At 38.3% G+C, this 26091-nt stretch overlaps 1 protein-coding gene across 8 annotated transcripts in view; it reads left to right on the forward strand.

The window, feature by feature from the left end:
* The first annotated feature begins 5196 nt into the window (after window positions 1-5196).
* Window positions 5197-26091, forward strand: part of LOC114025543 (zinc finger protein 2 homolog) — a 21373-nt gene continuing 478 nt past the window's right edge. Inside the window, exons 1-8 of one of the 8 annotated variants that reach the window (XM_027838991.1) lie at window positions 5197-5518; window positions 6485-6709; window positions 7657-7695; window positions 8980-9463; window positions 12514-12602; window positions 21825-21951; window positions 22507-22602; window positions 24492-26091. The exon at window positions 24492-26091 is cut by the window's right edge and continues 478 nt beyond it. In XM_027838991.1, coding sequence (XP_027694792.1) covers window positions 9061-9463; window positions 12514-12602; window positions 21825-21951; window positions 22507-22602; window positions 24492-26091 — 2315 coding nt within the window. In that variant the 5' untranslated portion in view covers window positions 5197-5518; window positions 6485-6709; window positions 7657-7695; window positions 8980-9060. Of the gene's footprint in view, window positions 5519-5664; window positions 5796-6484; window positions 6710-7656; window positions 7696-8979; window positions 9464-12513; window positions 12603-21824; window positions 21952-22506; window positions 22603-24491 lie in introns of those variants that run through there. The other 7 variants (XM_027838990.1, XM_027838992.1, XM_027838994.1 and 4 more) reach the window with 7 other exon arrangements.

Here is a 26091-nt window from a genome sequence, read left to right on the forward strand (position 1 = left end):
AAATTAATGTTAGGCCCTTTTCTTTAATACATTACAAATCACATTAATTGGGGTAACTTGGCTTACTAACAAACTTCCTGACCCATATAGTGTAATCATAATAGTAATAATAATAATTATTATTTCACTTAAAATGAGATCGGAAGAAATTCTCACATCCAGATCTATTTTCCAAATTATATTTATCATAAAGAACCTTAATTTATAGTTTTAATGATTTAGTATTATATTTTACATAAGGACTATTTATTCTAAACATTTCATATGAGATTCACTAATTTCTAACTAAGGCACTGCCAAAGATTTAAAAAGTGACAGTATATAATAGATTTTAATTATCACATTTAGGCACCTTGCTCATCAGATTCCTCCTAACCCCCATATTAGACTTTCTGAAATTGCCACATGGAACTGTTGCAGTCTAGGAGTGCTGGAAACCCTGAAATTCGAGGGCAAAAGATGTGGATTCTGCTTTGAAAGAATTCGACTCAAGCCTTTTTCAGTCAGAGATAAGGTTTATTGTATTGCCAGGAGAAGTAGGCCAGATTCTTAAGGAATCTGAGTAATTTGACTGAACTTTTTTTATAGTGTGGTCAATAGCTTAGGGGTGACTGGGAGGTAACGGAGAAGGGGTCTAGATGGAATTAAGGAGTGGAGGTGTAGGGTGATGCCAGGTGCAGACAATGAGGACCACAATGAAAGGGCAGTTGAAAGGATTATTAACTAGGAAGGGCTGGGTGCCCCAGGTGAACACCAGGGACCTGGACCATCTGGGAAAGTCCAAGGCCTTTTAGGGGTCCATCATTAGAGCCCTATCAGAACAAGAGGGGCTTGGAACACGTAGCCTTCAAGAGGCTGAACTTTACAAATCAGGACTTTGGAAAAAAGGGGGAAACTCTGGATCTCCCCAAATCATTGGTTATTAATAATCATTTCTCTCAGCTTTATAAATGTCAGCTGTAATTATATGTAGGTGTGTGTCAATTCTACAAAGTAGATGGGATTCTTTTTTCTGTAATTGTATTAATTTGGTTATTCCCTGCTTGGAGCTTATTACTTTCCACTCTCCTTACAGGAAGCCTCAAAAGATTCTTCTGCAGCTTATCTTCATTCATGAGTTGATCACTACAGTTCAAGAGGCTTTCAACAACTCTTCACTTGCACTATTATAATAGCTTCCCTGTTTTTGGTCTTTACTTAATCTTCTCAAGACACATATCTGATCATTTTACTTCTACTCTGAAGTATTCAGTGTCTACTGTCTTTAAAATAAAATATACCCTCCTCAGCATGGCATTTAATAGCTTCCACAGTTTGGCTCCAATTTACTTTTCCAACCTTACTTTATAGTACTCACTTTTTCATACTCTACATTCCAGCTAATCTGGAATATTGACTGATCCTTGAATTCTGTCTCCCTCCTCTGTGCATTTGCACAATTCGTCCCTCATGCCTAAAATGTCCTCTTTGCCTCCAGTTGGCTCAGAATGAATGTAAATAACAATTGTTTCTGTTTTGGCCAGAAACCCTGAGGATCTTCCCCTCCCAGATCTATTTTTTTTTTAAAGAGGCCATTCTTTGCCTCATTTTTTTAAGTCTTAATTACTGAATGAGCACTGCCTCAGTCAAATGGAGACCTGTTAAAGACCTTAGCTTGAAAAGGCCAAGGTCCCCCACTGTATCCTGGGCCATTTTCAGTTGTACTGATCCATATCTGACCACTGGACCCAGATGGCTCTGGAAGAGAAAGAGAGGCTGGTGACTTTACATAGCTCATCCTCACTTAAATCCAATTCACTTGCCTGTCAGATCATCACCTCCCTCACGTCACGGTCCTCTTCCAGAACAAAAGACAAACAGCAGCAGCAGCATTACTTTTCCATCAAGAGGGATAACCTTAGGAAATCTAACCCTGCTAAGTGTTAATGCCCTCTCCTTCCTCCAATTGCCTTGAATTCAATTTTATATAATTTAAAATTGTTTTTAATAACCATTTTTAACCTTTTAAAAAGCTTAAAATAATTTCTCCATTATTCCCTCTAATCTCCTGCTACCTTAACTTGTTTATTTTCATTTGTAATACATAAATTCCAATTACTTTTTCCATGTAGTTTAAAAGGGGACTGGCCAATGGGAAACTCACTCTGAGGACTAAGACCCCGTTGGTGGGTATGTTGCTGCACTCAGTTCCCAAAGTCTACTGAAGTGTGATTCCCCTCCTTGTCAGTGGAGGTAAATGTCTTTCTTAGCTTGAGGGAGTGGGGCATGGTTGCTGAGAGGTCTTTTTTGAGGCCTCTTTGAATTCTGCAGTCTCTCTGGGAGCTTCTGTCTTCCAGTTTTGAGAGAGAAGATGGAAGATGCCAACCCCACTTCAGGTTCCTGAAGGAAACAACTTCTGGGAAAAACTGGGAAACAGCTGACATGAGAGGAGCTAGCGATCTCCATTATGTCCCTATTCCCAGTTTGGTAGAGATTGGGAAGCTTCCCCTTAGGTGAGATCTGGGACTCTCTTGGTTAAGCTGAGTTATCTTACGTCTAATGGGAGAGCTCTTTCACTTTGTATTGTCTAGTATGTATTCTTCTATGTATACTTTTTCTGATTTCTGTTTTGCTATGATTTGAATAATGGGTTTCTCGTATTTCTGTGTGTATTCATTGTAGAACTGGTATTCAGTGAGAAAGGAGTCAAGACTAGGATATAAAACTTGGGTTCCTCCTTCCTCCAGTAATAAAACAAAGATCAGAAGTTAGCTTGAATCTGAAAATCACATTCTCTGGGCTAATAATATTTATGGGAGTGTTGAGGTCAGATTTGGGAAAGCGGTTTGGGTGTGAAAGAATTCACTTAAACATTCTTGGTAGCCAGTGGGAGCTTTATTACTTGAAAGCTACATGGACCTCCTTAGTGAGAAAGCTAATTGAGACCCTGATATTCGAGTGAGTTATGTTTTATAGAGGTTTCAGAACAATAATGTAATTTTAGAGTTTCTTATGGAGGTTAAAGATTAAGGACAGGACAGGAAAGGATTTTATGGCATAGGATAAGGAAGACAAAAGGAATTCTTTATGGTTTAAAAATTTAAGGACAGGGCAAGGGAATACAGGTCAGAGATTAAGGATAAGGGCAGGTTAAAGATTAGAGTAACGGTCAACTCAGCATAAGGGAGACAAAAGCAATTTTTTTGGTGGTTAAGGAGAAGTTTTATAGTATTTCAAGATAAGGGGAGAAGGACTTTAGTATGCCCTCAAGTTACAGGATCTCCAAAGTACCAGAAAAGCAACCCTTAATATTTGTTTCTATCCACACCAGGAGCAGATATAATTATAGCCCAGTACCTCCTCTCTTCGAGGAGGGTAGAGTGGTTAGCCTCCATCTTCTGCTTCTCCTCCTGGCAGGAATTAAAGTCTCTCTTGTAGAGGGGTGAGTGGGAGGGAAGAAGACTCCCGTTGAGCCATTCAGTGACACCCTCAGGTTAAAAGGTAGAGGTGTGTGTGTGTGTGTGTGTGTGTGTGTGTGTGTGTGTGTGTGTGGACAGCCTTCTCCACACTCATAAATACATAAATATTAATTCTGATTTTCCTGACTTTAATCTGGGTTATTTAATATCTTTCCATATTCCTTTACATTTGTCACAGTTGTATTTTTAATAGTATTAGTAATGGGGTGCTTGTGCTCATGCCCCAGTCCTAAGATTATGTGTCTGGAATCCTCCCCAAACTCTCAGTAGGCCCTGTCCTGTGAGAAAATTTTCCATTGTTGCAAAAAACATGCCCTTATCAAAACAGATACAGGGATACTAGCCCAAAGATTTTTTTGTCCCAGGCTAGCCCAAGGACTCTGCCACACGCCAGATCCCCAAGGTCCATGCCAGAGGGCAACTAAACAAAAACTGCTTTTTCTCCCTTAATGTCTGGTGTCAACTGGGAAAGGAATTTATAATTTTCATATTAATCGATATGATATGTGTAATGAATACACTAATAATTTAGTTTTCTCAAGAGCTGCCACTCTGGCTTCGGAGTCAGAGCTCACAATGCAGTTTAATGATTAATCAAAACTCTGACAAAGCTCATGATCACTGGACCTTAAGTGAATTGAATCAAAGATTGTAGAACCTGTTCCCAACATGGAACTCTGGTTCTATACCCTAGCGGAGGTGGTCACAACCCCCAAAGTCTTAATTCCAGAACTGTTGTATTGTGGGACTCCAAGCACTCTCAGGTTAAATCTTGTTAATAACAAAATTATCTATGCAGACTCCCTATATTTTCCCATCTACAGATTATAGGCCCCAGCTCCCAAAGACACCTGGATCCCTGCTATATCCCTTGAAGTCCCTAGGCTACCTAATTAGCATCCTTGGTTTTTTCGATATAAGCTCCAGCATCATCCTCACTAGCTTGCAGGTTTCCTAAGAACTCTTGCCGCTTCTATTGCGGTCACAATAAACTTTTTCCACTTAACTAAGAGAAAGTTTGAGTGTGTGAATTCATTCTAGGCGATACTGCCTTGGTATTCTTGGGGTCCCAGTACCCCAAACCTCTTCAGTGGTGTAATACCTTTACTTTTAGGTGGGCTATGGCAAAGCATCATGGGAAATGTAGCTCTTCTACCTTTACCTTTATCCTGAAAGATCAAAGTGATCCCTACTGCTTGCTACTCTGCCTATTGCTTTATACTTTGGTACACTGCCCTTCCACTATTCCCAAAACAATTCAACATAGGATTATAGAACAATAAATTTTGAACTGGAAGGGACCTTAGAGGCCATCTAGTTCACAGGAGACGTGAGTTCGAGCCCAAGTTTTCATCCTTATTAGCTGTATGACTCTAGTGAAGTCACAAACTTTTTATACTTCAGCTTTTCCCTCTAAAAAGTGAGTCAGCCCATAGCTAGTACTTGGCAGTTACCTTGCTAAGGGCTGAGACATTTTATCATGACAGAATGTTAGAACTGGAAGGGAATTTGGATAATTTAGTCTAACTCCCTCATTTTGGAGAAGAGAAAAATAAAAAAAAAAAGTCTTCTGACTCCAAATCTAGGGTTTCCCCCCCAACCTGCACAAAGTGCACCTATAAAGCATGTGCCTAGAGTCTTCTGGGAGATGTAGTTCCTGGGAAGAGTGGACTCAGGTCACACCCCTCTGGGTGCGCGCGCAGCTCGGTTGCCCTCAGTCTCACGCTAGTGGGGTGTGGTGAACTTCGCGGTGAAGTTAAGGGGAGGCTAGACGCACAGGTGACCGGGGCCCCAAGGCTCGAGGAGCTGGAGTGCTTTGAGAATCGCTCAAGGCAGGTCCTCAAGCTGAGGGAGGGGTGCAGTGTCCGTGTCTCTGTACCTAGATGAGGCCAAAGCTCCAGGCAAATTCCGCCTTGTGATTTTTGCCCCAACTTGCTTTCCGTACTAGGGGTCTTCCAGGTGTTTTCCCCGCGCTGTTCTCCGGCTCTGCCCGAGACCTCTGGTCACTGCGGGGAGAGAAAGACCCGGCCAGGTATACGGGAGGAAAGGAAGAAAGAAAGGTAGAGGAGAGAGAGGAGGGAGGGTGGAGCTTCAAAGCTGCTCGGATTTGGGGAGAGGCTTCTTGAGGGTCCCTGGCTTCGCCGGATGGAGGCAGCTTTGGCGGCTCGGGGCTGGGGCTGCGCGACTCCCGAGACCAGCGCGGCCCCGGGCGCAGGTTCGCCTTCCTCTGCCTGCTGTGCATTTTCCTTCCGGCTCTTTTGAATTTCAAAAAAATGGGACTTTATTTCCCTTTTTCCTTGAGGACTAGAATTTAACCTCATATTAGTGTTTTCTTTGGTGAGTACTTAAAATAACCTTAAATGGCTTCCAAATGTTGGTTGGTTTTGTTTTGCTTTTTCATTCTTAATTTATTTTTAGTTTTCAACATTTACTTCCACAAGATTTTCAGTTCCAAATTTTCACCCCATGTCGCCCCTCCCTCCACCCCAAGATGGCATGCATTCTGAATATCCCTTCCCCTAGTCTGCCTCCCTTCTGTCTCTTCCCCGCCTTCTCTTATCCCCCTTCCCTTCTACTTTCCTGTAGGGCAGGATAGATTTCTGTACCCCATTTCCTGTATTTATTATTTCCCAGTTGCATGTGAAAACATTTTTTTTTAAACTTGTGTTTTTGAAACTTTGGGTTCCAAATTTTCTTCCTACTTCCCCCCCCCCACTGATAATGCGAGCAACTCAATATAGGTTATACATGTGCAGTTATGCAAAACACTTCCGTAGTAGTCATGTTGTGAAAAACTAACTCTATTTCCCTTAATCCTATCCCGCCCACCCATTTATTCTTTTCTTTCTTTTGACCCTGTTCCTCCTCAGAAGTGTTTGCTTCTGATTACCCCCTTTCCCAATCTGTCCTCCTCTATATCATTCCCCTGCTCCCCCGTCCCCTTCTCCTCCTATTTTCCTGTAGAGTAAGACGTAACCATACCATTTCCATACCCAGTTGAGTGTGTGTGTTATTCCCTCCTTCAGCTAAATCTCTAGAGTCTTCTGGGAGATGTAGTTCCTGGGAAGAGTGGACTCAGGTCACACCCCTCTGGGTGCGCGCGCAGCTAGGTTGCCCTCAGTCTCACGCTAGTGGGGTGTGGTGAACTTCGCGGTGAAGTTAAGGGAAGACTCGACGCACAGGTGACCGGGCCACGAGCTGAGAATAAGATTCACTCATTCCCTCTTGCCTACCCCTGTTTCCACTCCACTGTAAGAGCCTTTTCTTTTCTGTTTTTTTGTGAGATAATTTACCCCATTCTACCTCTCCCTTTCTCCTTCTCCCAGTATAATCCTCTCTCACCCCTTAATTTTATTCTCCAGATATGACCCCTTCAACTTCAACTCACCCTGTGCCCTCTATCTCTCTGTATCTATATCTGTATCAGATGGGAAATTTTCATCTGCTGAGCACATTGCTATATCTGTGCCTGAGTCTGTCCTTATACTATCTATAGTTGGTCTTCTTACACTTTATTTGGAGGCAGCTGGGTGGCTCAATGGGTAGAGCTGGGCCTGGAGTCAGGAAGACCTGAATTTAAATGCTGCCTTAGACACTTATTAGCTCTGTGACCCTGGGTAAGGCACTTAACCTCTGTTTGCCTTAATCCATTGGAGAAGGAAATGACAAACCACTCCAGTATCTTTGCTAAGAAAACCCCATGGACAGTATGGTCCACCGGATTACAAAGAGTCAAACATGACTGAACAACAACATACTGTATTCTTTCTTCACACCACCCTGGTCTACCTGCTGCTCCTCTTCCACACCGCACTTTATATCCAGTCTCTTTGACACTTTATTGCCAGTCTCCTTACCTTTACCTTGCTTGGAATGCTGTCTTCCTCCCCTCTTTGCTTTTCCTTGTTTCCTTTCCCAATACCCCTCAAGTTGCTAGCATCAATTCCATACGTACCTTGTTTGTACACAGCTATTTTCATGTTTGCCTCCTCCTTTAGAATGGGACCTCCCTAAAAATAGAGACTGTTTTTGCATGTCTTTATGTTGCCTTTCTTTATATTCCCAGTTCTTACCACAATGCCTGGTATGTAACTAGTTCAACAAAGTACTTACTGATGGGCTGACTTTCATTGCAAATTTCGGAACTAGATACTGGTCTTAAAATAATTTAAAGATTGATTCTTTTTTTTCCACATAGGGCTGTTTACTTGGGACCCCAATGAAATAGGTATTTCTGGTAAGAGAGGACTGCTTTCTCCAAATACTAGTTTTCTTAGTTATTATTAACAGCATTGTTAGCATATTGGCATACTAATGCAGTTATTAAATGGAACAGTTAAATCCTTCTAGCAGTGTTTTCTTCCACTGCGTCAAAAAAACAAAAAATGGTTTAATTTGGTATCTTGTAAATGAATGCATTTTGTTCCAGTTATGGTTTCATTGATTCAGAACTTTTGCCCCTTTTTTTTGGACATATCTCTTTCAAATGACATTCAACAAACAGTGATAAAAAAAAAAATGACATTCATGGTATACTATGTTCAAAGATGTTGTTTCAGGTCCTATGGCAAATTCATAGAAAAAAAAGATAGAGTTAAAAGCATTTATTTTTCAGTTCTGAGTAGCTTGGATGTGGTGGGAAAGAGAATTTATTTTCTTTCTGTTATGTATGTATTTCTATAGAGAGATAACAGTTTTAGTGTAAAGAGCATTGAACTAAGAGTCCAAAGATCTTTGGTCAAGAACTGATTCTTTTACTTTTTTGTATGACCTTGGGTAAGTCAGTTAATCTAAGTGAATTTCAATTTCTTCAACTGTACAATGCAAGTGATAGGCTTGTATCTACTATATCATAGGTTAAACTCTTCTGTAAATTAAAAAACACCGTAACTAGGAGTTACTGTATGTACTTGAGCCAATGCTGGGAGCTTAATACCTTCCTTAACAGCAGTATTCCACTGTTGGCTACTAATTACTTTTTTTTTTTAATTTTTTAAATTTTTTTTAGGCAGTTGGGGTTAAGTACTTGCCCAGAGTCACACAGCTAGTGTCAAGTGTTTGGTCTGAGGCTTGATTTGAACTCAGATCCTCCTGACTTCAGGGCTGGTGTTCTATCCACTGTGCCACCTAGCTGCCCGGTTACTAATTACTTTGTGGTCCATTTGTATGGCCACAATCATTTAACAATCTCTATAGTAATAATAATAATAATAATAATAGTTAATTTAATTTACATAATAATGTGCCAAGTTCTTTACAATTATATTCTCATTTGGTCCTCACAACAACTCTGAGAGGTAGGTGCTATTAATATCCTCAATTGAATTGAAGCAAACTGAAGCAAAGGTTGTAAGTGACCTATTAAGTGTCTAAGGCAGGATTTGAATTCTTATCTTTCTGACCCCAGACCACGCTCTGTCCACTGTGCCACCCAGCTGCCCCCAAGACCCTTTGTAGGTAAAATGGTGTGACTGAGGAATCTTTGTCCCACCAGCTAATTATTATATATTTCTGCCCACAGCAAACTTCAGGACTATGTGTAGATGACCAGCCTAAATCTGAAGAGAACTTGTTCTTGAGTGAGAAGGTAGATTTGAAGTCCATGGTGTCAATCCTAGATGGAGAGATGCCAGCCCTGAATAATGTAATGACCATGTCTCTGAGCCCTCAACATGAACAAAATAGAGATGATTTGAGGGAACAGGTAACCACCTTACAAAGAAAAAAATTTAACCCTGAAGCATCTCGCCAGAACTTCAGATGTTTTCCATACCCAGAGAAAGCTGGACCCCGGGAGGCTGTGAACCAGCTCAGGGAACTCTGCCTTCAATGGCTGAGGCCAGAGATTCACACAAAGGAGCAGATCCTGGACCTGCTGGTACTGGAGCAATTCCTGACCATCTTGCCCAGTGAGATCAAGATTTGGGTGAAGTCACAGCATCCGGAGAACATTGAGGAGGCAGTCACCTTGGTGGAGGATTTGACTCACATGCTTGAGGAGGAAGGTGAGAGCTGCAGAAGGATAGAGGGAGAGAGCAAAGTCTCTTCAGGGTACAAGTGGGGAAAATACACAACACAGATAGAGGGGCCCTTCGAGAGGAGAAGGTCTCTTGATGGATAGGATTGAGGAAGCAGATATCACTGAGAGAGTATAAAGCAAAAAAAAAGAGATGGAGACCTTTGTTACTTGGATGTGCCTTAGGTGGAGCCTGAGAGGGATCAATTGAAAAAGTAGGAGAACAATGCAATAGAAGTGACACAAAAACCCAGGGAAGAGAAAATATCCCAGAAGAGGTGGTTGACATTGTTAAATACTGTATAAGGAGGTCAGGAAGGGTGAAGACTGAGAAAAGTCCATTGGCATTGGCAATAAAGAGATTTTGTAGTGAAAAAAAAGTTTCCTTATTGGATTTAGCAATAAAAAGTTTTATCAATGAAGAGCAATTTTTGTCAAGTGGTAGGGATGGAAGCCAGACTTCAAGGTAGCAATGGGTATAGACAGTTTTTTCTAGGAATTTCACTGTCAATAGGAGGAAAGATATAGAGCAATAATTGGAGGGAATAGTAGGGTTAAGTGAAGGTTTTTTAGGGATTTAAGTTGGCATGGGGAAGGGCCAGATTATCCTTTGAAATCAGAGCAGAGGAGGAGAGAATGGGAGATACATGCTTTTGAGGAGATTTGAAATGTGAAACGGGAAGAAGAGAATAGGGACAGATGGCCTTTGTTTTTTCTGGGAATTATGAGGCAAGGTCCTCTGTTAAGAAGAAGAAGAAGAAGTGGGAGGTGGCTTAGGTGTCTTGAAAAGAGGAGAGGTTTGGAACAATCCCTGTGGGGAGTGTGACAGTAAATTGTTAGGGAAGAATAAAAGATTATGTCTGTAGCAGTGAAGGCTGAGTTCAGATTTAAAGATATATTTTTGGTTAACCTAGTCAGGATTGTTGTTTGAATTCTTTTGGCATATAAATGCACCATAGTAGGAGCTAAGAAGGCAAATTGGAAAGTACTTCAGGGCTGGGTTTGGAAAGAGTTGAGTGGCAATAGGGGAATGAGACATGAGATTTAAGGATCAAGAACAATAAACTGGCTAGCTAAATAATCAAGATTTTAAGGGGGAAGAAAATGAGACCAGAACAGAGGTAATGTAATCCTGTGAAATACTGGAAAAATAAGAATGACAGGAAGTGGTGAGGTTAGAAATAGCTTCAGAAGGAGCGAGGCACAGGAAGAGGTGGAAGAAGAGGAAATTAGAGGAATTTCAGAGTTGTAATTTATGGAGGTACAACACCTATGGAAGATGATAAAATCAAGGACCTGACTGTGCCTGTATGTGGTTGTTATTGAGTGAGGATTTAGATCATAGGAGTTGTTGAGGTGGATAAACTGATAAGCAAAGTTAACTGAGAGAACATCAGCATGTAAATTAAAGTCCCTAAATACAAGGACATAGGTTGGAATAGAGAGAAAGACTGTGAACCAGGTATTTAACTCCTTGAGAAAGAAGGGTAGAGAGCCTAACCCATTGTAGTAATGGTAACCAGGATGGACATGGTAGTATATTCTGGAAAGAACGAACCTCAGAAGACATGTTACAGAGTGATTGTATTAGGAGCATCTGGAAATGTCAGTGAAAAGTAAGAAACATGACTACTCATCTTCCTGACCCAATGTGACAAGGAAAATGAAAGAAGATACATCTAGTACAAGTATGGATGACTAGGGATGCAAGGTCTTCTGGAAAAAAGTTTCTGTAATTTCAAAGATTTGGATAGGCCATGAAATTAGGTTTAACATGATAAAAATAGAATGAGGCTTCAAGAAAGCATAGTGGAAAGGATGGGTAGAATGGGATAGACACTTAGGTGGAATAAGGCTGACAGTGGTCTGGTATGAGGGAGTGGGGAACGATAGTGTTCAATAAAAATTTGTATTTGTTACGCTTTTTAATTCTTTAATTGCCTGTTGAGATGAGTGAAGCAGATATGACTAGACCACTTTTACTGATGAGAGAAACTAAGGAGTAATATGATCAATTGACTTACTCTGGTTTATACATCAAGGAAGTGATTAAGCTTGATCTTGATTCCAGGTTTCCTTACCCTTAGATTGTGCTGTTATCACAAGGTATTACTTGCTGTGTCATAAATAGAAAGTTCTGTGTTTTCTGGGAAGCAATTTTTTCAGTAAACCAATTGATTCCACATCAAATTGGAGATAGAATGGTGAATCTAGTCCATGTATCTTGATTTTCGAACTGTCATTCTCTCCTTAATCAAGTCAACAAGCATTTATTCAGTGCCTACTATAGTGCCAGGCATTTGGCTGAGTGCTAGGGAGACAAAGGAAGACAAAAACAAGAGTTCACTATCTAATTGGGGAGACAACTTGCAAACAAACTGTATACAAACAAGACATATACAGGATGAATTGGAGATAATCTCAGAGGGAAGGCACTAGCATTAAAGGGGATTCTTGCTGAAGGTAGGGATTTTAGGTGGGATTTGGAAAAAAGTCAGGGAGGACTGAAGGTAGAGATGAGGAGGGAGAGCATTCCATTATATGAAACAGTATGTGAAAATGCCAAGAGATGGGAGATGCATAGTCCTGGGTGAGTAACAGCAAGAAGGCCAGAGTTACCGTATTGTAGAGTATGTAGAGGAGAATAAAGTAAAAGAACACTAGAAAGGTAGGAAAGGTCTGGGTGGGGTTTTAAAAGCAAAACAGAATTTAAAATATTATCTTAGAGGTTTGAGGGAGCCACTAGAGTTTATCAAATAGGAAGTGGGGGGGTGGTATGGTCAAACTCTACATTAGGAAGATCAAATTGATAGCTGAATGAAGGATGGATTAAGTGGGGAGAAAATTGAGGCAGGAAGACCAACCAGAAGGTTATTGCAGTAGTGTAAGCCTCAGAAAGACTATTTCAATAGACCAGTCCTTAAAAACCTGCTGTCATCACAGGGACATCAAGTCAAGGCCCCATGTGGCACTACCAGTTTGCTTTGAATTTGTTATAGCCTAGTCACTGATTATTTTTCCATTCTTTTGTCTCCCTAGCTCCGATTTCTCAGGATTCTTCTTTTCTCCAAGAGGGAAGCACAGAGAAGGCGGGAACATCTTCTGTGTCACCAGTAGCCAGATTTCAGGTGAGTTGAAATGTCCTTTGTCTTTCCTGCAATGCCATCTTGGGTCTCAGTATGGATACTTTTCCATCCTTTTGCCTTGTGGTTTTTCTTCCCAAGAAAGGCTTGTCCAGAGATGCAAATTCCTATTGTTTTCTTTTTTTTTCCCCAAATAAGTTTTTATTAGTACTGTTTGTTTCCTACATCATTTATAGTTATTCCAAGAGAGCCATATCATATTACAAATAATATTTTTTGAAGGGAAAAAAAATCAACACAACTACTCAATGTATGGAAAAAGTCTGAAAACATGGTATAATACCTGGGGACCTCCCACCTCCATGAAGATGGTTTGGGAGTGTTCGGTAATATCTCTTCATTTGAGTGATATTTGATCTTTATAATTTTGTTACATTCACTTACTTTTTTTTGATGGTTATTTTCTTTTTTGGTGAGACCATTGCGGTATGTTTCATTCACTTTTGATTTTTTGGTGGGTGGTTCTTTCTGTTTACATTGCTGTAGTTATTATGTATGTTTTCTTGGTTCTGCTTGCTTCACTCTGCATCAATTCATGTAGATCTTTCCATGCTTCTTTGTATTCATCACACACTTCATTTAACAATTTGTTTGGCCATTCCTGAATTGATGGGCATCTACTTTGTTTCTAATTCTTTGCTATCACAAGAAGTGCCACTATAAATATTTTGGAGTTTATGGGGGTATTCTTCATGTTGATGATCTCCTTGGACTATAGCCCAATAATAATAGTTCAAAGAGTATGAACATTTTAGTCTCTTTATTTGCGTAATTCCAAATTACTTTCCAAAATGATTGTGCCATTTAATAGAACCACCAACAGTGTATTTGTATGCATGTCATTTCACAACCCTTTCAACATTAACTATTGCCATTTATTTTTCCTTGTCATTGCCAATTTGCAGGTTGGGAGGAGAAACCTCAGGGTTGTTTTGATTTTCATTTCTCTTATTAATGGTTTGGAGTATTCTCATATGGTTGTGAATACTTAAGGATTTTTTTGAGAATCATCTGTTCATATCTTTTGACCACTTATTAAGAAATGACTTTTAATCATATATTTATTGTTAGTCAGTAAACATTTATTAAGCTCCTACCATGTGTCAGATACTATGCTAAGTAAGCACTGTTTATATATATTGGATAACAAATTCTTATCAGAGAAATTTGATGTAAAGATTTTTTCCCCATTCAACCACTTCCCTTTTCATCCTAGATGCATTAATTTTGTCTGTGTAGAAGCTTTTCAGTTTCATGTAATCAAAGTTATATATTTTACCTTTTGTAATTGCCTTTATCTTTTATTTGGTTAAGAATAGATCTTCTGCCCAGAGCTGTGAGAGGTATATGATTGTTTCCCTTCTAATTTTTTAAAAGAATGGTCCTTTATATTAAGGTCACATACCCATTTGTAATGTATTATATATGAAGTGTTGGCCTAAATCTAATTTCTGCCAGGCTACTTTTTGGTTTTCCCAGTAGCTTTTGGAGTTTTTTTTTTAACAGTTTTTTCCTAGGTAATTTATGTTTTCTATTTTGTCAAACACTATGTTTTTGAGTTCTGTGGTTTCTAATTCTCTCTTTCTAGTGTGTTCCTTATTTATCTCTCTCTCTCTCTCTCTCTTTCTCTTTTTTTTTTAAACAAATACCAGATGATTGCTGGTTTTTAATATGGTTTGAAATCTGGAATTGCTTTCTTTACATCATTTCCCTTGATATTCTAGATCTTTTGTTTTTCCAAATGCATTTTATAATTATTTTTGTCAAATTCTGTTAATTGACTTTGATAGAATTGGCATTTTTATTATGTTGGCACAGCCTAGCCATGAGTACTGAATATTTCTTTTGCTATTTACGTTGTTCTTTATTTCTTTAAGAAGCACTTTGTAACTGAATCTATAGAAGTGTTTTGTGTGCTTTTCTAGGTTGATCCTCATATATTTTATGCAGTTTGTAGTTATTTTTAATGCTGTTTGCCTTTCTATTTTTGCTTCTTGGTGATCTAGCTAAACTTGCCAGTGGGTTCAGATTCTTCAAGGAAGGAGAGGCACCTGGAAATACTGACTACCACAACTGTTTATTAGCCTTGCAAGGAAGGAAAGTTACAGGACTGGGAATGACTGGATGGGGTGGGTTGTACACACACACACACACACACACACACACACACCCACACACACACCCACACCCACCCACCCATGCACACACACTCTCTCTCTCTTTCTTTCTCTCTCTCTCTCTCTTATTTACACAGTAATGAAGAGGCAGGGTCCTGCTCCAGTAAGTCATAAAGGGCCTTCTTGTGCCCTCTCAGCATTTGTGCTGTTGCAGTCTGGGCATTTTATTCACTCCCAGGGGCTTATCAGGAAGAGGATAGTCCCAGAGCTCCTGCTGGCAGATTTTTCAAATGATGTCAGTGTTCCTGCTGGGTCCCTTATTGCTAAGGGTGAGGGCCCAGACCTCTAGTCTAAGTCTTGCTCCCTACTCACTTGGTTTTGGTTATTATTATACAGGAGTGCTCTTGGTTTTTGAGGTTTTCTTTTGTAGCCTGTGACTTTGCTGAAGCTTCTAACTGTCTCAATTAGTCTCAATTTGCTGATTCCCTAGGATTTTTCAAGTATACCATCATATCATAAGCAAATAGAGATATTTTTTATCTCTTCCTAATCATCTTTATGACTTTAGTTTCTTTCTCTTACTGATGTTGCTGGTATTTCCAGAACTATGTCAAATAATAGTGGAGAGAATGGGCATCTTTGCTTCATTCCTATATTTACTGAAAAAGGTTTTAGTGTATCTACATTGCATATGATGCTTGCTTTTGGTTTTAGCTGGATGCTTTTTATGATATTAAAAAAAAGTCCCCTTATACCTATACTGTGTAGGATTTGTAGCATAAAAGTTTGCTATACTTTGTCAAAGGCTTTTTCTGAATCTATTTAGACAGTCATAGGATTTTTCATGTTTTGGTTTTTAATATGATTAATTATGTTGATTGTTTTCCTAGTGTTGAACCGTTCTTGCATCCCTAGCATTAAATCTCTTTGTCATAATGAATGATTTCTTGGATAAATTGTTGTAATCTGTTTGACAGATTTTTGTTTAAAAATTTTTGAGTCAATATTGATTAATAATATTGGTCTGTAATTTTCCTTCTATATTTTATCATTTCATGGTATTCCTTTGGTATTAGGACTATATTTGTCTCATAAAAGGATTCTGATAGAGTGCTTTCTTTCTCAGTTTTTAAGAGTAATTTGTGAAGTCTGGGTCCTAAGTGTTCTTTAAAAGTTTGATGGAATTCTGTGGATCCATCTGGACTGGGAGTTTTTATCTTTCATAGTTTCTTTACAGTTAAATCTGGGAGAAATGATTATTAAATAACAAATTATTATCTGATCTTTCCGATTGGAGTTATTGTTTCACCAAATTAGAAAACTTTACAAAGAATTTAATCTAAGGTGAATTCCAGCCCATTATATTCTACTCAGGTTTGGGTGATCCTTTGTTTAGTTTGTTCAAGGCTGGGAATGATTTGGAAATAAAGGATATGATCAAAGTTCTGTTCCCCCTTCTTCCCCCAGCCTCTCATTAGAATAGGTCCACCTCATTCATTCTCACTACTTGTTAACCAAACAGAGTCAGTTGCCATCATCAAGAACATATACTCTTCCAAGGGCGTGTAAGTGTTGAGTGGGTTCCATGAGAGGTCTTTGGCATTTGAGAGTATAAGTAACCCCTTTTATTAATTATATGCTAGCATGATTAATAAAATAATTAACTACCCAGAAACTATGTCTGTCATACTTTTTATACATCACAGTTCTATTTCCTTCTCTGAGATTGGGTTATTTAAGATCTTTTTCTGATGATCTGATAATTTGGGTACTTTTTATTGGTCCACTTCTTTCTTTTATGTTTTCAGTTATATTACCATATGCCTGTGCATAATACTTTATGTTATTCTTTTTATTTCTTCTATTTTTGTTGTGATTTCACTTTGTTCATTTACTATTTTATTGATTTAATAACCCTCTTCTTTTTAATGATATTAGCTAAAGATTAATGAATTTTATTAGTGTTTTCAAAGAACTAGATTTTAATTTTTATGGTTTATATGTTTTTTGTTTCTAATTTATCTGTTTCTCTTCTAATTTTTAATATTTCCTCTTTTGTGCTTATTTTAGGCCTGCATCATGAGCTTCATTGTTCTTTGGAACACATTATTCCATTTCCCTCCTACATTTTCTGGTGGGTGCAGAATAGTTTTGTACTATTTGAATTTCCTTTTCTTTGATTTTGATAGCCTTTTTCCTGATGACTTGCAGAACTTGTTTCTGAATTGAATTGTTAAATATGTCTACTATATGTCTTGGAGTTGACAGCCTTGTTGGCTTTTTTTGTTTTGTTTTTTTCTGGAGGAATCTATTCTTTTAATTGATATTTTATTTTCTGTGTTCAGAAGGATTGGGCAGTTCTCTTGCATTACTTCTTGCATTATAGTGTTGAGGTTTTTTTGTCTTGTCTTCTGGGAGACCTATGATCCTTACATTGTCTGTATACATCTTGTCTTTGAGATCAATATGTCTTCTTTGGATAGTGAGCATATTATCTTTTGATATTATTGTTTTTTTGCTTCTCTTCTTCTAGCTTGTCCTTCACTTCTGTATATTTGTATTCCCAATTTATTGTTCTCTTTTTTGTTTTCTTTGCTGAGACTTGCCATCACAGATTCAAGTTTTGCTATTCTGCCCATTATTTTTGTTGAGCAAGTCATTAATTCTGCTCTCATAATTCTCATTTATCTTTTAAACTACTCAACAACAGTGTGTTGTGGTTCCATGTCTCCTCAATTTCCACAGGGTCCTCTATCTCATCAAATGTTGGATGATTTCCCTTTGTTTGTTATTAATGTTTTCTCTGTTAATATGTCTGCTTATGTTTAAGGTCTTTGAGTTTTCTTCTTCCTAAAATCTTTGGTAATATCAATGGGTTTTTTCCCTCCTTATTTTCCTCTATTACTCACTTTATGACTCCCTCCCCTCTCATAGTGGTTTCCTTGGATCTTGAAATATCTCAGCCTCCTACCACACTGGGCAGTTCACAGTTTACCAGCCTAGATCTCTGCCCCAACTGACTTTTGGAACTGGCTCTGCTGGATACTGAACTCTTTGCTTAGGCTTAGTGTAGTTCTCCCCAGGTCCTCCCTGCCACCTTTCTGAATGTCTTGTTTCAGTGTCCTGTCCTGCTTCCTCTGTTCCTCACTACGGTGGTCCAGCACTCGCAGAGAGCTACCATGTGGTGCTGTGAGGTTGATTTGGATCTCTGAGGCTCTGGGAGGAAGGGTTTTGTGGTGTGTGAGGTTGATGTCTTTTTATAACTTAAACATGGGTCCTGCCCTTCTGTTCTGCTCTTCTGCAGAGATCTTTTGCAACCTAGAGTGCGGGTGCTGAAGCAGTACTTGTCTGTTGTAGCCCTGGCTGGTTCTGCAGCCTGGAGTGCTGACACAACACTAGCTATTTGGTTGCTTCCTGAGCAAACTTGCCCAAGCAGACTTCTGCAGCTTTTTTTTTTAATCTTCTTTTGAATTCTGGGCATCCTAGACTGTGGAAATTGATGAAGTTTCTTTATCTTTGGCAGATAATTTCTGTTTCAGAAAAGTTCTGGATGTAGGAATCACAGAAAATATGTTCATCTTGTTGGTCATGTGATCTAAAAGTTTCAAACTTCTGTTGTTTTCTTTAAATTTAAAATTCGTTAAATTTTCTTTAAATTAAATTGAACCTATGCTGAAGATGATGGACCCTATAGGGAATATTCCCTTATTTTGCTGTGTCATCCGTTCTCTACCCAATTTTCATTTGTATCTATGTGTTTATTGTAGTCGTAGTCACTCTGATGGATATAAACACAGTCTTTGGAATCAAAGAAGACAGGACTACAGATAGGAAAAAAGGAAAATAAGTGAAAGCATTTAACTAAATCCCACAATGCATAATCCAGAAAGGAAGTGCTATCAGTTAAGGAGAGATCGAGAATAGGTTGCAATATAGGAAGTAGATAATGAAAAAAATGATTGTATTTTACTAGGAAGGATAGGGAATAGATTTTAAGTGAAAAGAGTGGAACAAACACAGAGAACATAAGGAACATGTTATCTGTGATAACTAGTGTGAATAATATACTTTCCTGGCTAGAGTAGAAGGTTTTTTAATAGTTTTTTAATACTCGAGTAAGTAGGGGCAGCTAGGCGGTGCAGTGGATAGAGCATTGGCCCTTGGTTCAGGAGGATCTGAGTTCAAATCCTACCTTAGACACGTAACACTTACTAGTTGTGTGACCCTGGGCAAGTCACTTAACCCCATTGCCTACCCAAAAAAAAAAACCAAAACCACTGAAGCCAGTATGCCAGTATTCAATATTCTCTTCAAGCTAGGTTTGAAGAGAATATTAAATACTGGCTTGAGCAGTTTGAATTTTATTTAGGGGGCAGTGGATAGTGTTTTAAGTTTTTTTGGGGAAGACATTTGAAGGGGTGAAAGGGTAAAGAAGAATCAAAGTCAACTCTAGCATTTCTAACTTTCCAGACTAGAATAGCAATCATGGCTACGTGAGGCCGACTATGACTATGTCATAGTCATATATGAATATGACTGTGTCAGATTGTTAGGAATAGATTGGTCTGCTTATCCTCATTTCTGGGCCATGTCTCTCCCATGCTCTGAATTCACTTTCTCTTTAATGGAAGGTGAATTGGGAGCCCTCCTGCCTCAGGAAGCCTCAGTTCAGCGTTGATGCTGTCAACCTTCCACTCATATTGAGCATCATAATAAAAAGATTTTCTTAGGCCTCTATACACTTTAGACAGTTACTCCACAAATTTCACATATTGCTAGCTTTTTTGAAAAGAAGAAATCTGGTTTTTTAAACTATGAAAATAGGGAACAGTTAAGAGAATCCATTGGTTTTAGTGTGGTAGTTATCCAAGTTCAACTGCTTAGAGTGAAAATTACTCCGAGCAATATTCTTGGAAATGTAACTTTAACTTACTTGGTAGTATTCAACTTCATTTATGAAGAAAAGAATACCTAGTAACTTACCAGTAGTTACAATTTCCAAGAAATTTTTCAACTTGTTTTTATGGATTAGGCAATGACTTGAAGCAAGTGAAGAATAGTCTCCCCTCTTCCCCCTTTTCCCTTTGAAATCTGTGGGTTGTGTGAATAATACTAGAGTTTCCATATTTAAAGCACTTTGCAAACCTTAAAGCACTGCATATAAATATGAGCTAGATAGCTTGAGTGCCCTATAGTATCCTTAAGATGTCAGGGTAAAGGGAAGAAAATCCCCTAACACTTTGAGTGGGTCTTCTGTGATGAGCTTATGTGAGGACATTTTCATCCTAAAATGCTCAGTTCACATTTCTATTACCCAGTCTCAGGTTCTGGTGCCTTATCTGTGTGTAACCAAGACAGAGGTCTGAACAACAGTTAAGTGTCTTGTTCCTAGTTGACTTTGATTCATCTCTACCCTTTTACCCCTTCAAATGCTTTCCCAAAAAAACTTAAAATTCTATCAGAGTTCCTTTGAAGCAGAGCTTCTCTAGTCCTCTATTCCTGGGTGCCCATACTATATGTATTTTTATTTCTCTAGATAATCAGTCTCTCTAGCCTTACTACCTTGAACAATAACTTTTTCTTGTCCTTCTTAATCATACTTCCAACCTCAACCACATTGTCCTTCTTTGGTTGGTCAAACACCAAAGATGACAACTGTCAGATTTTATGCTGTACTCTTAAACACCATATTTGGGTCCTGTTTCTAGAACACACTTGTATTCTGTGCCTTCAGTCTGGTCCAGATGCCAGATTGTGGAGCCCCATTTACCTAGCTAGACTTATAGCCTTCCTGATCAAATGAGATAATATTTGTATGTGCCTGGCACATAGTGGGTACTATATAAATGCACATTTCCTTCTCTTCCTTTTCTTCCCTTCCTCCCTCTTCTCCAGTTCACAAGGTCTCATACCTCCTTGATCACCTGCATATGTCCCTTCCATGTATAGAATGCAAACCTCTGTCATCCCTATTGGACCATCTTGGCCATGCTTCTTCCTAGTCTATCTCACCCTTCCTCAGTTTATGACCTATTGATGACATTAACTAGGCTTCACAGTATATAAATATGAATGGAAAATCAAAACCTAAATAATGACTAGCAAACATTAAAATTACATTTTGGTCAAACTGGCATTTTGTTTTGTCACTTTTGTTAATTCCATCTCCTATCTGCATATCTTTCACAGGCTGCTCTCCATGACTGAAATGTTTTCATTTCTCACTTGTAGTTCCAGAAATCTGTAGACGCATTCAAATTTCAGCTCAAGTGCTACCTCCTATAGTATGCCTTCCCTAGTCTCCCTAATTGTTAGCACCCTTCACATTCATCCCCCCTCAGTTACTTCTTATTTTTTATTGCATATGTTTTGCACTTATTATCTCTAATTTTTTTTATTCCCAAAAGACTCTACTCCTGGAGGACAGGTATAGTTTTTTTTTCCTATGTTTATATCCTTTCCCTCTAGCAGAGTGTTGGTACTTAGTAGGTGTTAATAAATAAATGATGAGAAAATTTTTCTAATTAGAAAATGTCTGACACTTGTATTTTTATTGAAAAAATGAACAAATGAATAATCTTTCATAGTTGAGTATAATTGCTGCATTTTATTCAATTGGAAATTAATATTTAAAGTGTGATTGATATATCTCATTGTATAATAACTTAAGATGATATGATTGATGTTAACCAAATACATCTTATGATGACTTTTGTTAAATTGGTGGCCTTATGGAATTTTGGAAGGAAAACATGAATTATTTTTTCACCAAGTTAATAGCACTGTCTGCCATGTGCACCTGAGGATCCTTCAGCAAAACAAGCAGTAGTGCTAATTATGATAGGTAGGTTCCCGTTGGTTAATAGGGTTCATTGGTTTTTAAAATAATTCCAAGTTCCTTAAGAATTCTTTCATCTTTGCCATAAAGGGTTAAATAAAACTATGTACATTATAGATAGACAAATGATTCAGGATCAGTCTGCATGCACTTATTATGTAACCCTATTCATTTGTCTACTGCTGCCATCTTCATCACTAGTGTTGTAAGGGAGCGTGTGCCAGGCAAGCAGAAATGTGTTTGCTCTTTCAGGAAACCATCACATTCCAGGATGTGGCTCCAGACTTCACTTGGGAAGAGTGGGCACAATTGGACCCTGGTCAGCAGGACCTCTGTAGGGATGTCCTGATGGAAAACTATAGCAACTTGGCCTTTATTGGTAAATCTTTCCCTTGTGACTCCCAGTTTTCACTTTGGGATGTTTTTGCTTCACCGATTATTAAAACCTATGTAATGTCAGAAGTACTTAGCTCAATTTTGTGTTACTCTGTAGGAACCAGAAAATTTTAGTTCATTTTGGGTCAATCCACAGGAATTTTATTTTCATTCTTCCCTGGCTAAAGATCTTTACCTTGTAGAACTAAAAATGGATCAACTTCCCTTGCCCATTGCTATCTCTGATAATATCTGTTCCCAGTCATTTGCTTCCCTCTGTCCAAGATTTTCTGCCAGGATCCTAGTGAGATACCTCCAGGAGTGGAGGACTATGAATGAGGACTTAAGTGTCTTTCTGAATTGAAATCAACTCTGTGTCTATTTTCTCTATAACTTTTAAAAATCCATTACTGAATATGCTTCTAAAATCTTTTGAAGTACCCTTTGAGTCTCCTTAGCAAATTTTCTCAAGATTTTTCCCATAAGTATTTGGATCATATTCTAAAATGACTACTTCTCTTGTGTGAGTGTTCATTTTGCTTTTCTTTTCCATGTATAGGACTTTCAGTTTCTAAATCAGATGTGATCTCCCAGTTGGAACATGGAGAAATGCCATGGTTGCTGAGGAGGGAAGCCCCAAGGGATGTCTGTCCATGTAAGTGAATGAAAAACTATCAAATGGGAATTAATAACCAGCTTCTGCTCAGATAGTTAGGGAGAAAACATTTTTAAAATATTGCTCCAGCAATCCCTCCACAAAACTTTCCAGATTTTTGGAAAAGGGGGGAAGCCAACTGGTTTGAGCTATTACATATATTTTCATTATCAACAAGTAATGTGTGCCCAGTGCTTCAAATCCCTCAACATTCATGCCTAGGGTCATAGATTTAGAGCTGTAAGGAATCTTAGAGGCCAACTCCAACTGTCTCATTTTACAAATGAGGACGCCGTTGCTCAGAAGTTAAGTAACTTTATTTTGGTCACTTGCTTTCTTTAAATTCTGAAACCTGACTTTAGCCTGATTATATTATGAAAGTTGCTCTTGAAAGTCATCACTGGTTTCTCCTGTTTAAATCCAGGGATTTTTTTGTAATCCTCATATTAAAATTCTTTGCCTTCTTAGATGGTGTTGAGTAGAATCACAGAATATCAGAATTGAAAGGGACCTTAGAGGCCATTTACTTCAACTCATATTTGAACAGGAATACCCTCTATGACATGGCCACTGACTGTAATTCAGCCATGCTTGAATATTTTTCATGAAAAGGAACATGCAACCTCCTGAGTCAGCCCATTTTATTTTTAGTTAAAGAGTTATTATTTAATTTATAGGTAAAGTGTAAGGGTATTGTATTATGACTAGGTGAAATTAATGCTATAATCTAATCTGACACTTATGTGAAAAATACAGTATAATAGAATCCAAGGGTGAAGTTTTCTGTGTTTGTAAGTTCTAGGTAGTTTTTTCTTATATTATTTCTTGCATTGTGGTATTCAGGTTTTTTAATTTGTATTCTTGGATACCTATAATTCTTAAGTTGTCTGTACACATCCTGTCTTCCATATCAATATATTTTGCTTGTATGCAGATCATATTTGCTTTTTGCTTCTGTTCTTCCAGATCATTCTTTACTTTTCTATATTTGCATTTCTAATTAGTTATTCTCATTTTTGTTCCTTTAATAAAACTTGCCACCATAGATTCAGGTTTTTCTCTTTTGTTATTAATATCTTCCTTGCTGGCTTATCTGCTTATGCTTCAAAGTCTTTAATTAGAGTTTTCTTCCTCCTGAGATTTTTGGTAATTTCAGTCTTTTTTCCCGTATAGTCTTTATCACTTACTTTCTGACTTCTCTTCCTTTGATTGTGGTTTCTCTGAATGCTGGACCTTACAGCTGTGTCAGCCTCCTCTGTCACTGGATAATTCACCATTTTATGGTTTCAGTCTCAGCCCCGAGTGACTTCTGGGAGGATAGGACTGGCTCCAGATAGATGTTAGGCTCTTTCTCTCAGTCTTTGTGAAGTGACATACAGCCATACACTTGTTCTGCCCCAGTACTCTTTGTTACTCAGTTATCTGATTGAACTCTGTTGCAGTTCATTGTGTTGTTTCACTGCTGTCCCAGCCCATACTTTTTTGTTTTCCTGAGTAGTGAGAAGGTCAAGGATAGAGTAGAATAGAGTTCTTTATGATGATAAAACTTGTAATATATATCTCTCAGTGATTCTGTGAGGAACGTACTTTGTTGCTATTAAAGAGGCTGTAGAATATTAGTTCTTTTTTTTTTTTTTTGTGAGGCAGTTGGGGTTAAGTGACTTGCCTGGGGTCACACCGCTAGTAAGTGTCAAATGTCACGTCTGAGACTGGATTTGAACTCAGGTCCTCCTGACTCTAGGGCCAGTGCTCTATCCACTGTGCCACTTACTTGCCCCAAATATGAGTTATTTCAAGAGATATTTTTCCCATTTTGTTATTCCATTGCCATGACAGCAATTTTCTTTCTTCTAGCTAAGGAGACATTTATATTTTTAAATTTCTTTCAGACAAGGGCATTGAACCTGAAGCCAAAGAATCAGATCCAAAGGGGGAATGTTCTGTGGAAGAATCGTCTCAGGGGACAATAATGGAAAGAACTACAGAGCATAGTTCCTTGGATCCTGAAATGGGCAATGAAACCATTGAATATGATGGCTCACTAGAAAGGCAGCAGGACCACCAGGAAGCACATTTGAAACAAATAATCACACATGAAGAAACTGTAAATAAAGCAAGAGACTCTGAAATTAATCAGTTTAGGGGATGCTTTATTCTAAGGTCAACCCTAATTACACAACAGAAAGTAAATGGTCTTTATAACGATGATGCATGTGGAAAGACCTTCAGAGATAATTCAAAACCAAATAAATGTGAAAGAATATACATAGGGAAGTATAGATTGAAATATAAAGAATTTGGGAAAGCCTGCAGCCAGATTTCACAGCATAATGTGTATCATGCCAATGATTCTGGTGAGAAGTACCATAAGTATAATGAATGTGGGAAAGGCTACAAAAAGTGGGCCAACCTTACTGAACATCATAGAATTCTTTCCAGAGAGAAATCTTATAAATGTAGTAAGTGTGGGAAGGCTTTCAGTCACATTTCACAGTTTAATCTTCATTGTGCTAATCATTCTGGAGAGAAATTCCATAAGTGTAATGAATGTGGGAAAACCTATGACACACAGGCAAACCTTATTGAACATCAGCAAATTCATTTTGGAGAGAAACCTTATAAATGTAATGAATGTGGCAAAGGCTTCACCCAGATGGCACACCTTACTCAACATCAGTTTACTCATAGTGGAGATAAACTATTTAAGTGTTATGAATGTGGAAATGCCTTTATCCAGAGTTCACAGCTTAATATTCATCAAATAATTCATTTTGGAAAGAAATTCTATACATGTAATGATTGTGGGAAAATCTTCACCTTGAGGACAAACCTTTCTCAACATCTGAAAATTCATTCTGGAGAGAAAGCCCATAAATGTAATGAATGTGGGAAAGCCTTTTCTCTAAAAACAAACCTTTCTCGTCATCAGAAAATTCATTCTGTAGAGAAATTTTATAAGTGTAACGATTGTGAAAAGGTCTTCACTATGAAGACGCAGCTTTCTCAACATCAAGTATGTCATCTTGGAGAAGAATTCTTTAAACTTAATGGTTTTGGAAAAGTTATATCCCAGAAGCCAAACCTTCCTCAACATCAAAAAATTCGTTCTGGAGAGAAATCCTATAAGTGTAATGATTGTGGGAGAGTCTTCACCCAGAAGGCTTGCCTGACTGAACATCAGAGAATTCATTCTAGAGAGAAACCTTTTACATGTAATGATTGTGGGAAGGCCTTTACCCATAGGGCAAACCTTACTCAACATCAGAAAATTCATTCTGGAGAGAAACCTTATATATGTAATGTTTGCGAGAAAGCTTTTAATCTAAAGACAAACCTTTCTAGGCATCAGAAAATTCATTTTGTAGAGAAATCTTATAAATGTAGTGAATGTGAGCAAGTCTTCACTAAGAGGACATGCCTTACTAAACATCAGAGAATTCATTCTGGAGAGAAATCCTATAAATGTATTGAATGTGGGAAAGCTTTTAG

The sequence above is a fragment of the Vombatus ursinus genome, unplaced genomic scaffold (genome assembly GCF_900497805.2).
Source record: "Vombatus ursinus unplaced genomic scaffold, bare-nosed wombat genome assembly UNPS02014832.1, whole genome shotgun sequence".
NCBI lineage: Eukaryota > Metazoa > Chordata > Mammalia > Diprotodontia > Vombatidae > Vombatus > Vombatus ursinus.